This window comes from Streptopelia decaocto (assembly GCF_964273445.1).
Source record: "Streptopelia decaocto genome assembly, chromosome: 2".
NCBI classification, from domain to species: Eukaryota; Metazoa; Chordata; class Aves; order Columbiformes; family Columbidae; genus Streptopelia; species Streptopelia decaocto.
In genome coordinates this window covers 44,147,782-44,160,004 of record NC_138655.1, presented here as the reverse complement: position 1 = coordinate 44,160,004, position 12,223 = coordinate 44,147,782, and the positions used below count along the sequence as shown (strand labels likewise).

At 36.8% G+C, this 12,223-nt stretch overlaps 1 protein-coding gene across 1 annotated transcript in view; it reads left to right on the top strand.

Annotated features, from left to right (window-relative positions):
* Positions 1-12,223, top strand: part of UBE2V2 (ubiquitin conjugating enzyme E2 V2) — a 29,083-nt gene extending 16,860 nt beyond the window's left edge. The window contains exons 2-4 of the mRNA XM_082044641.1: positions 1,173-1,318; positions 4,539-4,664; positions 11,351-12,223. Coding sequence (XP_081900767.1) covers positions 1,173-1,318; positions 4,539-4,664; positions 11,351-11,497 — 419 coding nt within the window. The 3' untranslated portion in view covers positions 11,498-12,223. The remainder of the gene's footprint in view (positions 1-1,172; positions 1,319-4,538; positions 4,665-11,350) is intronic.

The window sequence follows — 12,223 nt, the reverse complement described above, 5'->3', positions numbered from 1 at the left end:
TTGTGTACTATTGGTCTTCATTTTTCACATAGACACCTATTGGAATACAGACCAGGGTAATGTACAACCTGAAATCACAGTGACTAAATAACTGATATGAAAAACAATGCTCTTCGGCTCCCGTCTTTCTCAAACTTGCGTAGTAGGTATTCCTTGCTAACAACTTTGTATGTACCTAGTCTTTGAGTTTGAGTTTTATAGAGTACTTGGATTCTTTCAGTATGAGAAAAGATCTCAAGTACAAATCATAGACAACACTATAGCTGTAGGTATCTATAAGAAAAAAATATAACTATAAGCAACTGTAAGAAAATTGAACTTGTAATAGTGCTACTACATCATTGTGCATATTTTATTTGAAAATAAAAGCATTCCATGATTGCATGCACAAGTGCTAATCAGCTTTGTTCCCTTCATCGGTGCTGAAATACCATTTTAGCTTCTGTGATGTAAAGCAATTAAGTATCCACTTGAATACCTATCTGTATCTGTCTGTTTTCGTGTATAATAATAAAAATTCAGTAATTATAGTTCTGTAAGTGAATATTGGCTCTCTTTAGAGGCAGTACATCTCCATAATCTGTTGTAAATATGTCATTATCTCTAACAACTTAATTGTGTTTCTGTGCTGCTGCTTTTTTTCTGTTAAGTGGGAAGAAAAATCACTCCACTAAAAAGTATTGATTTTTTTGTTTTCAGATACTAAACTTTGGGTTTTCCTTAAATCAGATGAAAATGTTTCCATCTTTCTCTTACAGTTTACAGTTATTAAGATGTTTGTGTTAAATGTTGCATTCCTTAATTATTTTGGGGGGGAATTTGCCATATTAATTTTATGTGGATTCTAGTTGACTGGAACTTGACAGACAGTGAATTAATTTGGAAATACACTGGCTCTAAAGAGTACTCTGCTTGGGAAAGAGCATCTGAGTCAAGCCACCTCAAACTAAAGAGACCTCTCTTATTTTCTCTTTTATAGTTTGTATTGCTATCACTTGGTAGTAACAAGCTTCAAAACAATTTGAGTGCTAAAGAAGTTCACCCAGGAAATATTTGTTTGGCTTTGAAAATATATTCAGCAGTTCCTAGTGCATAACACGTAAAAGCAATGAAATTGTTTATCTTTTCCTTAAACGTGTACAGTATTAATGACATTCTTCACCTTTCTCTAGTTAAAGTACCTCGTAATTTTCGCTTGTTGGAAGAACTTGAAGAAGGGCAAAAGGGAGTAGGTGATGGTACAGTAAGCTGGGGCCTTGAAGATGATGAAGATATGACACTCACCAGATGGACAGGAATGATTATTGGGCCACCAAGGGTAAGTGTGATTAATTGAAGTGTTTTTCTTAAGTTTGTAGGGAATACAAAATGCTAAGCATGTTACTTTGCTACAGTGTAAAGGAATTAGTTAAAATTCAATGTATGAAGTTGTAGAAACACTTTATATTCATGTTAGAATTTATCACTTCCTGACAATGTTAGTAAGTGTTTTCAGTGTAGTCTCCCCTAGTACATGTTTCTGCAGCTGTCTGTATAAAAGAGTTGTGATTTGAGACTTATTCCTGACTTGGAAATACAGGCTGAATATATTCCTACCATTCCTGCACATAAGTGTACAGTGATAGTACAGTAAACAGGATAACTGTCTTTCCACAGTTTGCGATATGTGCCTAGTAATTTCCATTCTGTAGTAAACTGGCAATATGTTTTTGACTTTCACAAGTTTTATCAAATAGTCTTACAGTATATCAGTTTATCCATTTCAGTTGAATCATGCCTAAAGACCAAGCAGTTTTTAAGTACCTCTAGTAAGATAAAATATATACACAAAGTTGAAATCCTTCTGAGCTTTTAAGTTCTGTAGAATGTCATCTAGGCTGATAAAACCTGCCAGAGAAGCAATCTTCTCTTATCCTGAGTATCAGCCTCATCAGATATGAATGGATACATCTTTTGTGCATGCTTTCTCATGAGTTACGGTATGATACAAAAGATCACTGAGTAAATGAGAACTTTAAATGGTATACTTCCAGTAGCTCTAAGTTAGCATATGTCTTTCACTGCTAACATGAGGTTACTATTTTGTGTGGTGTTCAGCGCCGCAGGGGTTATTGGAAGAACTATCCAAGACAAGAACTGACATCAGAACTTGGCCTCAGTGATGATGAATGCCTTCCAGAGTTAGATTAAGTGTAATTCAAGCTCCTTTTGGAAGTCAGAGTTAGTTGCATCTTGCAGCAGACTGATTTGAACATCTGTATAATTGTGCTGCGCTCCTAAGATTTGGGTGCATTTGAGAGAGAACCAATTTAAAATATAAGTATAATGATGATATGCTTCCAGTACTAGTTTCTGTGGAATCACAGTGTTTGAATACCTTGTAAAGAAGTTTGTAGTCTTACGGGTTTTGAAAGGAACTTGCTGACTGAAATGTCTCCCTGACTCTCCAAACAGCCTCCAGAACTACCTGTGACTGTTTTCTGGTTTGACCTAAGGTAGACTCCTAACACATCTTTGAAGGGAGTGATTATTATGTACAAGCCCATGCTTAAAAAAAAAACCAACAACAACATGGGATGCACTTCTAATTCTGGTCAATATATATTGCTGTCATTTTCTTTATGAAAGGGTGCACACAAGTAATATTTTTGGGCCATTTCACGGACATGCTGTCTTCCTGATAGAACGGCTTGGAGTACGTGGTGATTGTAGAAAGTGAAAGCCACCAGCTCCCAATCCAGTGGTGGCACCTTGAGAATTGCATAGCCAGTGTTGGGGTTTGTAGAAGATGGGTCCTTGTGGAATTGTTTGAGTGATGTAGGCAGTGGGCAGTTAGGCAGAAGACTGAGATAGTTGATAATACTCTCCACAGCAACAAGTTCTTCACATATGTGGCTTCTCTAGAGCTGTGCAAAAATTGCTCATCAGGTTGTTTATTTTCTTGCTTCATTTGAAAAGTGAACTAGCCTGGAGGTAGGAGGGGAAGGTTGGTTGGTTGTGTTTTTTTTTAATTAAGGGAAGCATTTTTCTGACCACCACCCCTTCCCCCCCAAAAAAAAAACCAACAAAGAAGTGGTTTTAGGCTTTTTGGGGAGCTGGCTAGGGATGCTTGGTTTGCAGCAAAACAGTGACTTGGAAAAACTGAATAAAATTGAGAATCCACCTAGAGAGGAATGAGAGAAGGAGAAAGGGTGCTGTTCTTAGGGTTTTTCAGAGTTGGGAGCAGTGTATACACCTTTTGGCCTGTTTCCAGTATAACTGACGGCATCCCTCTCTGGGGAAGTAAATTGTTTTGTCTGAGTGAATAATGAGAATTTTTGTTACTGTGTTTTCTTGCTGTCTGTAGCAAGACAAGTTTACTTTTATTGGGCCCTCAGCTTTTAATGGGAAAAAATAATAGAAAATCTTTTTTTTTTTTCTAAAAAAAGATGTCCTGCTATGCCTTGTTTCTTTCTGACTCACTTGCTGCTAAGTTTCTGTGGCTTCTCGAAAGTGGAGGGTTAGGGTGCTTCAGTAGTTGAATTTCCACTCTGCCTTTTAACTGATCACAGAGTGGACTGTCATTTGATAACCTGACTGCGTGGTTGATGGTTGGAGGGAATGACAGCTGGTTGTTGCAGAACAGGTTAAAGACCGTACTTCTGGAAAGTTCAGAGGTGCGTTACTACTTTTGGTTCATATTAGGTGTGTCTGTTGTGCCAGTGGAAAGACAAGAATAGAAACCGGGTTTATCTTCCTTTTGGACCAGAGGCGTGTGCATCAGTAACCAGCAAAGCCACCGATACTTTTTATTGTGCATGGCCTACTTGATAAGATGAAACCAACAAAAAAAAAAAAAAAAAGAGATGGATTTCTAATTGGACTTTCTCAAAATATATTTGTACTTAGAATGATCTGTGCCATGGTCAATTTGGAGTGACATCTTCTACAAACTAGCTGTCAGTTTACCATTCAAAGTTAGCAAATCCTATAGTAAGCCACGCAATTCTCAGCTATGGGAGGCTTAGATATCTTCTAGAGTGTTAATTACTTCTAGAATATGTTTTTCGCAAGTACTATTTGCATCTTGTTCTTGGTTGTGTCTTAACTGTTGAGTTATTGGTGTCTTCATCTTTCTGTATTTCCATTTTTTTTGCAATGTTAGATTTTTTTTTTTTTACAGGGGAAAGCGGTAATTTTTGTAAAGATTATTGATTATCTCTCAGCCCCCTACTGTGCCAAAGTTGTTTTGGGAATGCAGGTGGGTAGGGAGGATAAGAATAAACATTAATTTCTTAAAAAAGAATTTTATTCTATTAAAGCTTTTGTATGGTATAGTCAATAAGTAGTGTAATTTATACATATTAATCAAGTAATCAATATAACAGAAACAGCAGAATATCAATCAGTAAACCAAGACCGTGAAGTTGATACATAGTATTAACAATCTATAATTATTTCATATTCCTTAATCTTTATTCCTCTTGCCTTTGCCTTTTAAAAAATTATTAATATTCAGCTTTCAGCAAGATGCATTAGTCTGTCTTTTTGCTTTCTAGACAAACTATGAAAACAGAATATACAGTCTGAAAGTAGAGTGTGGACCTAAATATCCAGAAGCACCTCCTACAGTTAGATTTGTAACTAAAATTAATATGAATGGAATAAATAATTCCAATGGAATGGTAAGTTGAAATGGTAAGATCAACCATGTTGTTAATCTGTACTATAAATTATTTCTGTGAACAACACAGGTGAGGAAAATGCATGTTGGACAGAGCTTTCATATTTAAATTTTACAATATAAGTACTTGGTTTAAATAAAATTTTGGTTGCCTACTACTTCAAATCTTTAGCTATTTATAATATGCTGGTGGTTCTTAGTGGCTTATCAATGAGATGAGCATTATTTATAGAATTGAAACAGTTGCTTCTTTTAAATGAAACTGAAGATTTTAGTTTTGAACAGAAAAAAAAAATGTTTAAGCTGCATGTAGCCATTTCCCTTGTAATACTCTTATAAAAGGAGATTAAATACATATTGTAGCAGTATTGCAAACTTTATCTGATGTTTTCATTAACTAAAAATAAAGGTTATTCCCAATGACTCTCACTCTTGATGTATTATAGTAACTAATCTGTAATGAACCAATGTATTTAAACTCTTATTTTCTTTATGCTGGGTTTATTCAAATACAAGGTGATTCTGAGCTTTGATTTTAAAGACCAGTTTGAAATAAGGTACTTTTCACTGATCCCTTACCTATGGTGTGGTGAGTTTACACCCATGAGCAATGGCAGCAGCCTAAGCCAGATTGTTACTCCATTACTTACTAGGTACTTTAGTCCTGTGAGTAAGCCTGAGGTACTCCGTTGCTCAGTGGAAAGAGGTGTGAGCTCTCTTGTGTTCGTGTTGGTGTATGTGCATATCTGCAGGAAATACCATAATATATCACACTTCTCTGTGTGTATGTTTGTCTTTACTGAATGCAAAGTAGTTGGGTTAAGGTAATATTTAAAGATGAGTCAGAGAGCGTCTTTGGGATTTAAATAATTTGCAAGATTTAAAAGAAAGATGGACTTGCATTTGTGTAATTAACTGTATTGCAATGTGAAGCTTAAGTATCTCAGTGACCATAGCAGAGGGAGAGGTTCAAGGGTTTGTCTGAGCTGTGTGTTAGGGTAGTGTACTGGTTGGTCATCTAAAACCAGTGCACTAACACTTTGGAAATGATGTAAAATTTATTTGAAATTACTCCTTGCATAGCCAACAATTTTACTCTACCTGAACATCTTTACTATCAATTACTATCTACAAACCAGCTGTTGCCCTCCATCACAACTGTGACTTGTCGCCTAAGTATATGTGTTTATTAAGAGGTTGTAACTAGCAAGAGCTGCCAATCTGGAATGCAGCAGAACTTTTGGTATGTTTATAATACTATTTTCATACATCTCCCTAGTAATGTGTTTTATTCTGATTCCGTCAAGAAGTATGCTCTCATTGCTTCATCTCTGCATGCCTGAGAGTGTAGCTGGTGGTTTCCAGAAGCAGAACTTCGGACTGCAGAGCCTGGAGGCTCGTCGTTACAGAGCTAGTTGGCTTGAGCTTTGTCTGGAGAAGTCTATGCTCCTTCACCTTGCTGAGGAGCAGGGTGAATAACATGACAGGAGATCCTCATGGTTGTTTTAAAAGCACTGTTAATCCAGTCACAGCTACAGGAAAACTTGATTTTAATAGTTTTATAAGCTTATACAAAACCTTCGTTTAATTTTTCCTCAAGAGTTCTATAAAGTAGTATATCTTACGAAGCATTTGCTATCCAAATGCATAACTCATTTTTTGTAATGGTTTCAAATAGGACTAGACAGTACTTTTAATAAAAACAGTTTTCATAACTAATGAATTTAAACTGCATTTATTATGTAATTTTTAAGGTGGCCCAGTATGTTGCATTTTAGCTTATTTTGCCGTTGTGCTCACTGGAATCTGTCAGATAAACTGGGGATACATTCGACATCCTGGAAAAGTTCACATTGCTTCTCCCTGTTTTAGTTCCTTCTTGTTTCTTCCAAGCTGCTCTCCCACTTTGTGATTGTCTTTCATTTAATAGATCGTAAGTGGTTTGCTACATTCTTTGAATGACAAAGTTTCATCTTCAGACAAGCTCTACTATCCATGCTTCTGCATGCAACCTGTTTTTTGACATGTGTTCAGCTTTTGATCACATTGCTTATACATTTCATGAAAAAGTTGGGGACTTGAGGTAAAGAGACCTGACATAAAGGGCAACTGAAATTGTACGGTGTAGCAGTGTGACCGTACTACAACAAAACATTTGTAACATTGCTACAGTACACTTTACAGGAGATGTGTGCGAGTTAACACCCGAGGAAAATAGGGCTCCCAGCGTGAGTTTAGAGACTGGCCATTGCTGCTGAGTTGGCGTGTTACTGGTGGAGGGAGGAGATGGGTATGTTCCGGAATTACTGGGGCTCTAAGGAAACCAACCTCATAATTGCCTTGTTGGCAGCAGTTTTCAGCCTTCTTGACTTACAAGTCCCTTTACACGTTGCGTGAAAAATGCACATGTGTAATGAATTTATCGATACTGACAGTTACAAGTTTATTGACTTTGATTATTTGGAGAGAGGAGTTCTGCTTGTAAGTAACTTTTCCATCAGCAGCACCTCTTCAGGGCTCCCAGAGGTCGCTATTTGATAAATTTAGTGTGGGAAAGGAGAGAGCTACGTCAGGTGTATTTTATTTCCCAAGACTGCTTAAGTCACCCTTTGAAATAGTCTTTCTTTTCTTATCTGCAATTTAGTTTTTGTAGTGTTCTGTTTTTCAGTTTGCCTCTGAACCTGCTGCATTTGTATACAAAATTAGGCTACTAAATTCAGAAAAGCTAGTCCAAATACTTTTGTAGGGCTGGACACAATGCCTTTATGTGCTAATGGCATCACTGCTGTAAAACTGTATCTAAGTTACCATTCTTAATGCTGTGGGGTCTTTTCTCTTGGAGACTTGTGTATCCTGTATTGGTAAAACACAGGTTGCATTCTGACATGCTGTTTATTTTCCCACAGACTTTTGAGAATGTCTGATTTTGAATCTGTGAGAGTTCTCTTCAGCAGTCTGTCCTGCAGGATTTGCAATCATGTATCTTCATTTAGATACCATTTAGAGCTGGAAAGATTTGTTTCATTTAAACTCACTTTGGATTTAGCTATAAACCTGTAAACTTTTGTCTGGTTATTGCTTGAAGTATGTTTGTTGTAGAAGCAGCAGTTTGCTACTTCTTGAAGTTAAGATATTTGGAACATTATAAACACTGAATACTTTGCAACACTGTATAAAATTATTTGTTTTCATTTCAATTGTTTAGGGGGAAAAATGCATGATATGTATTGTTTTTATTGCTGCTCTTTAAGGATTTATGATGGTGTACCCCTAGGATAAAATAGACTTCAGATTGCAGTTTCCAGCTTTATTAGCCTTTAAGTGACCTTGAAATTTTTCCCTCTGTGTCCCAGGATGTGTACTTGAATATTAACTAATGTTTTTGAGTGATTCGAACACAGTTTGTGTCATTCTTCCAAATATCTTATCATCATTCTTCATAAAGGGAATTTATTGTGCACTAACTTGGAAATAAATTCTGCAACACAGAAAACAGAACCTGAGCCAAAATCTTTACTGCTGCAAGATGTCATGAAAAAAGTTGGTAACTTACAGAAAAGAGACTTGAGATAAACAGCAATGGGAATGTCCTGTTCCAGCAGTCGTTACTCAGAGAACATTCATCACATTGTTAAAGCAGAGTTTACAGTCTGTGAGTTTGTTGTTACAATTTCCCAGCTAAAAAAGAAAAGCTGGAGGATCTTACTTTGAAGTAATGAGGTCTCATATTGCAGTACAGCCAGTGTATGTAGAATTGCATTATTTGGACAGCACTGGTGACTGATTGCTACGTGCTGTAGTTGAGGCAGATCTCCAGACCTGAGAGAGCTGGTAAAGGTGAAGTTGAGAAGTGAGGTGAGGGAAGACAGTCTGAAAGCAGAATTTCCAGGCTGAAGATAGACATTCATGTGGGGACTCCAAGAGCAACTTCCTTTCCAGATGTTTTTTGCAACCCAGTCTTTATCTGTACAGATAATGATATTAGTTTTCTTTCTCTAACCTATCATAATCTAAACCTACCTTTTTCTTCTTATCCATGTTGGTTTACCAGTAATCTTCTTAAACATTTTTTTTTTATCATATGGGCTTCCACCCTCAAGGGCACATCTTCTGTGGTTGGGAATCTTCTTTTGCAACCATTACCTAGTCCTTGATAGTTGTTCACTGTGGTTTCTTTCCCCCCTGTTTTTCTCAGGGAGATTATATTTTTTTCTTTCTTTTTGACAGGTCAGTGACACATAATGTGATCTCTCCTCAGTTTAGTATTGTGATTCAGACTAACATGGAAACTTTTTAAACTACTGGCCTGCCAAAGGACTTAAACCAAAGCATTCAGGGAATACTCTCACATTTTGTTCCATTTTGCTAAATTGAAGAGAATGTCAGGTTAGCTGCAGAGAGGTATTAACAAATGTTAGTAGGTGTGTCTATGTGAGTTGGGGAAATAAGCTCTTAAACATCTGCAGCTATATGCTAAGTGAATACAAGATCTGAGCCCTTGTTTCTTCTGTTACTATGATACTTCACCACCATGATTTTTTTTTTTATTTCTGTAGCACCCTATGAGTAAAAAGTGTTCTCATGCATTTCTTGTAGCATTTTTTTATAGAGAACAATTTTGAGTAGCGTGGTATTTACTATTCTAACTTCTGAAATTAATTAATGTTGTTACTAGTTTGCTGGGTCCAGCTCATTGCATAGAAACTCTGGAGTGTCCTTCTTTAATCTTATCTGGATGGATTGGAGAGGAAGAGATCTGTAAGAGCTTGGTACCTCAGAACAAAGATTCAGGCTAAGTGATGCCTTACTTAACTTGCTAACTGATAACAGTATCACAGTATCACAGTATGTTTGGGATTGGAAGGGACCTCAAAAGATCATCTAGTCCAATCCCCCTGCTTTTTAAGGGAACCTGTTTTCCAATTGTAAAGATTATTCTGCTCTGATATTGCTTTTTATCTATAACATTAAACCAAATACTCTTTTAAAAAAGTAGTAATAGTAGTCCAGGAATTATAGTGATGGTCTGACCAGTGTTACTTTCAAAACCTTTCTGTATTAGCTCATACAGTCATGCAGCAAGATCATAGCAGTTTTAAATACCCATAATGGAACTTTCCTTTTGATACTCTTTCTCTTCCTAATTTATTAATCTTTGCAATAATTATTAAGTAATCTGACTGCCTTTTATACTGTAGTTTGATGATACCCTGTCTTTGGCAGCTCTGCTGACTTCAAGGGATTCCTGACTCTGAGGAGAACACTATTTGTTTTCAGAGAAATGCTAATAGTGTTGAGCTGTGAATTGGATCAAGGATCCTGCTTAGAGACTTCTTTCCAAAGTGTTTTTTAAAACTGAGTGGGTTCAGGTCAGAAAGCAGCTCCACATACATTCTGTGGTTCACCTGAGCTGATACATGATAGTAGCACTGATAAAGGAGCAAGTTCCTAGTGGGAGAGAGCAGAAATATCTTGGGCTATAATTGTATTGCTGCCCAAGCCAGCAGGTTGTTAAACCTTGGCCTCAGTTTCCTCCTGCAAAAAGATTCAGTCTCATCTAGTGTTCTGAAAATAAACAGCTTCACTTCAAACAATCTACAAATAAAATGTCTGTGCTAACATTCTTATTTCTGATTCCAGTGTAGATTTTTCTTTGTTTGCCCTAAGTAAGATGGGGTAAGACACTTGATGTTCTGTGCTGCCATGTGGGCTGCCTGTGCTATGCTGCCAATGGAATTCAGTAGCGTGCAGTAGCTCAGTTCCCGTCCATGGGCCTGATGTGCAGTTGCACAGCTGGAGGCCCCTCTTGTCTTCTTAAGTTTCTCCTTGCAGGGGCTGGGTGGCCACGACTTACCTGCTGCCAAAACAATTCCCCACCTGACTTTCAATTGCTGACTTACCTATGGAAACCTCCCTGTTATAATATAATTGTGTAAATTGTCCCACAGGTTTTATAAACGCATAGGAGAAGTCCCATGTCCTTTCCTTTCAGTTCATATTCAAATTGGTAAGTGATGTACAGTAATCTTCATGGCTCCGTAAGATGACTTACTGTAAGAAGGATGCAAAGAACTAAGAAATGTCCAAACATGATGAATCGGTTATTTCAATATTTCAAGCCATTTCTTAGTATACATAGTGATTCTTGATGTATCAGAAGCATCACGTAGTAGCAGTGTAAAATAAATCACTAACAAAACTTGTAGCAAGGGGAAAACAAAATAAATTTTCCTTTAGAGAGGAATCCTATGGACTCTTTGTGTGGCAGCTTATTTTAAAGAACTGAGGAGAACCCAAGTGTATATATTGGCATAACCAAGGTGATTACTGTTTTCTTTTTTGGGTGTAATTTGAAACTATTAATACGTTTTACAAGATATGGCTCCAGTTTTGCGGTGAATGGTTCACTTATCTCCTCCTCCCCCCCTACCCCTTTCCTTCTTGCTAATATTAGTTTCAGCACTGATGGAAGGGTGCACCTGCATGGATTTCATTGCAGAATCTGTATCTGTTTGTAAGTACACGGTTGTTTTCCTTAAAATGTTTTATGTACACAGGGACTTTTTACCACAGAGAAAGTGTCAGGGAATGCTTAGACCCTTTTGTAGAACAATTAGGTCAATAGCAGTTATTTATGTAGAGATTTTGTGTTTCGTCATAACTTATAGCTCTCTCTTCTTTTTCTAGGTGGATGCACGGAGCATACCAGTGTTAGCAAAATGGCAAAATTCTTATAGCATTAAAGTTGTACTTCAAGAGCTAAGACGTCTAATGATGTCCAAAGAAAATATGAAGCTTCCACAACCTCCAGAGGGACAAACTTACAACAATTAATTTTAGCCTATTCTCAAACTTCTGTCTTAAAACAACAACCTTCTACTCATGTTAATGTCTTGATTAAATCTCACAATGCAAACACCCACACATTTAAAAGAATTTCCGCTGGTATACATGACCTGGACATTTGTAAGAATATATATAATATATGTATGCCCAATATGTTTTCAGGCACTATGGGAGAAACAGGCAGCACAATTATTTTTTTTTCCTCTTATCGAGGCACTGTCATTTAAGCATAAGCCTGAAATAGCCTAGAATTGGAATTCAGGTTTTACAAGATGAAAGCATGACAGAAAGTGTCAGATTGCTGTGGAATAATATATGTTTCTGAAAATAATCTCTTGAGAAGGCAAAATATAAATGGCATGCTTTATCCATCTTGCTTAGTAAAAGAGCTGCAGTTAAATTTGTTTTAAAGTAGCAGGTACAGTGAATACCGTTGCTCATCTTGTTTAATTTTGCAAGGGTGTGGGTGCCGACTACTAGTAGTGTCACAAAGTATGTTCAGGATTGTTTTGATACCTGTATTTATAAAATGGGGGGATTGATTTCTGTTAAGCAGCTCCTGTGTGTTACATGTATCGGACATGGCAAATATTTGTTTACGGTCTTTGTTCTAATAAACCATGCATTTAAGTTTTAGTGAAACAAAGGAAATGTATGGATATGTGATTGAGATTAAAGTTAGTCTTAAAATGTAAATAAAATGTGGAAAGTGTC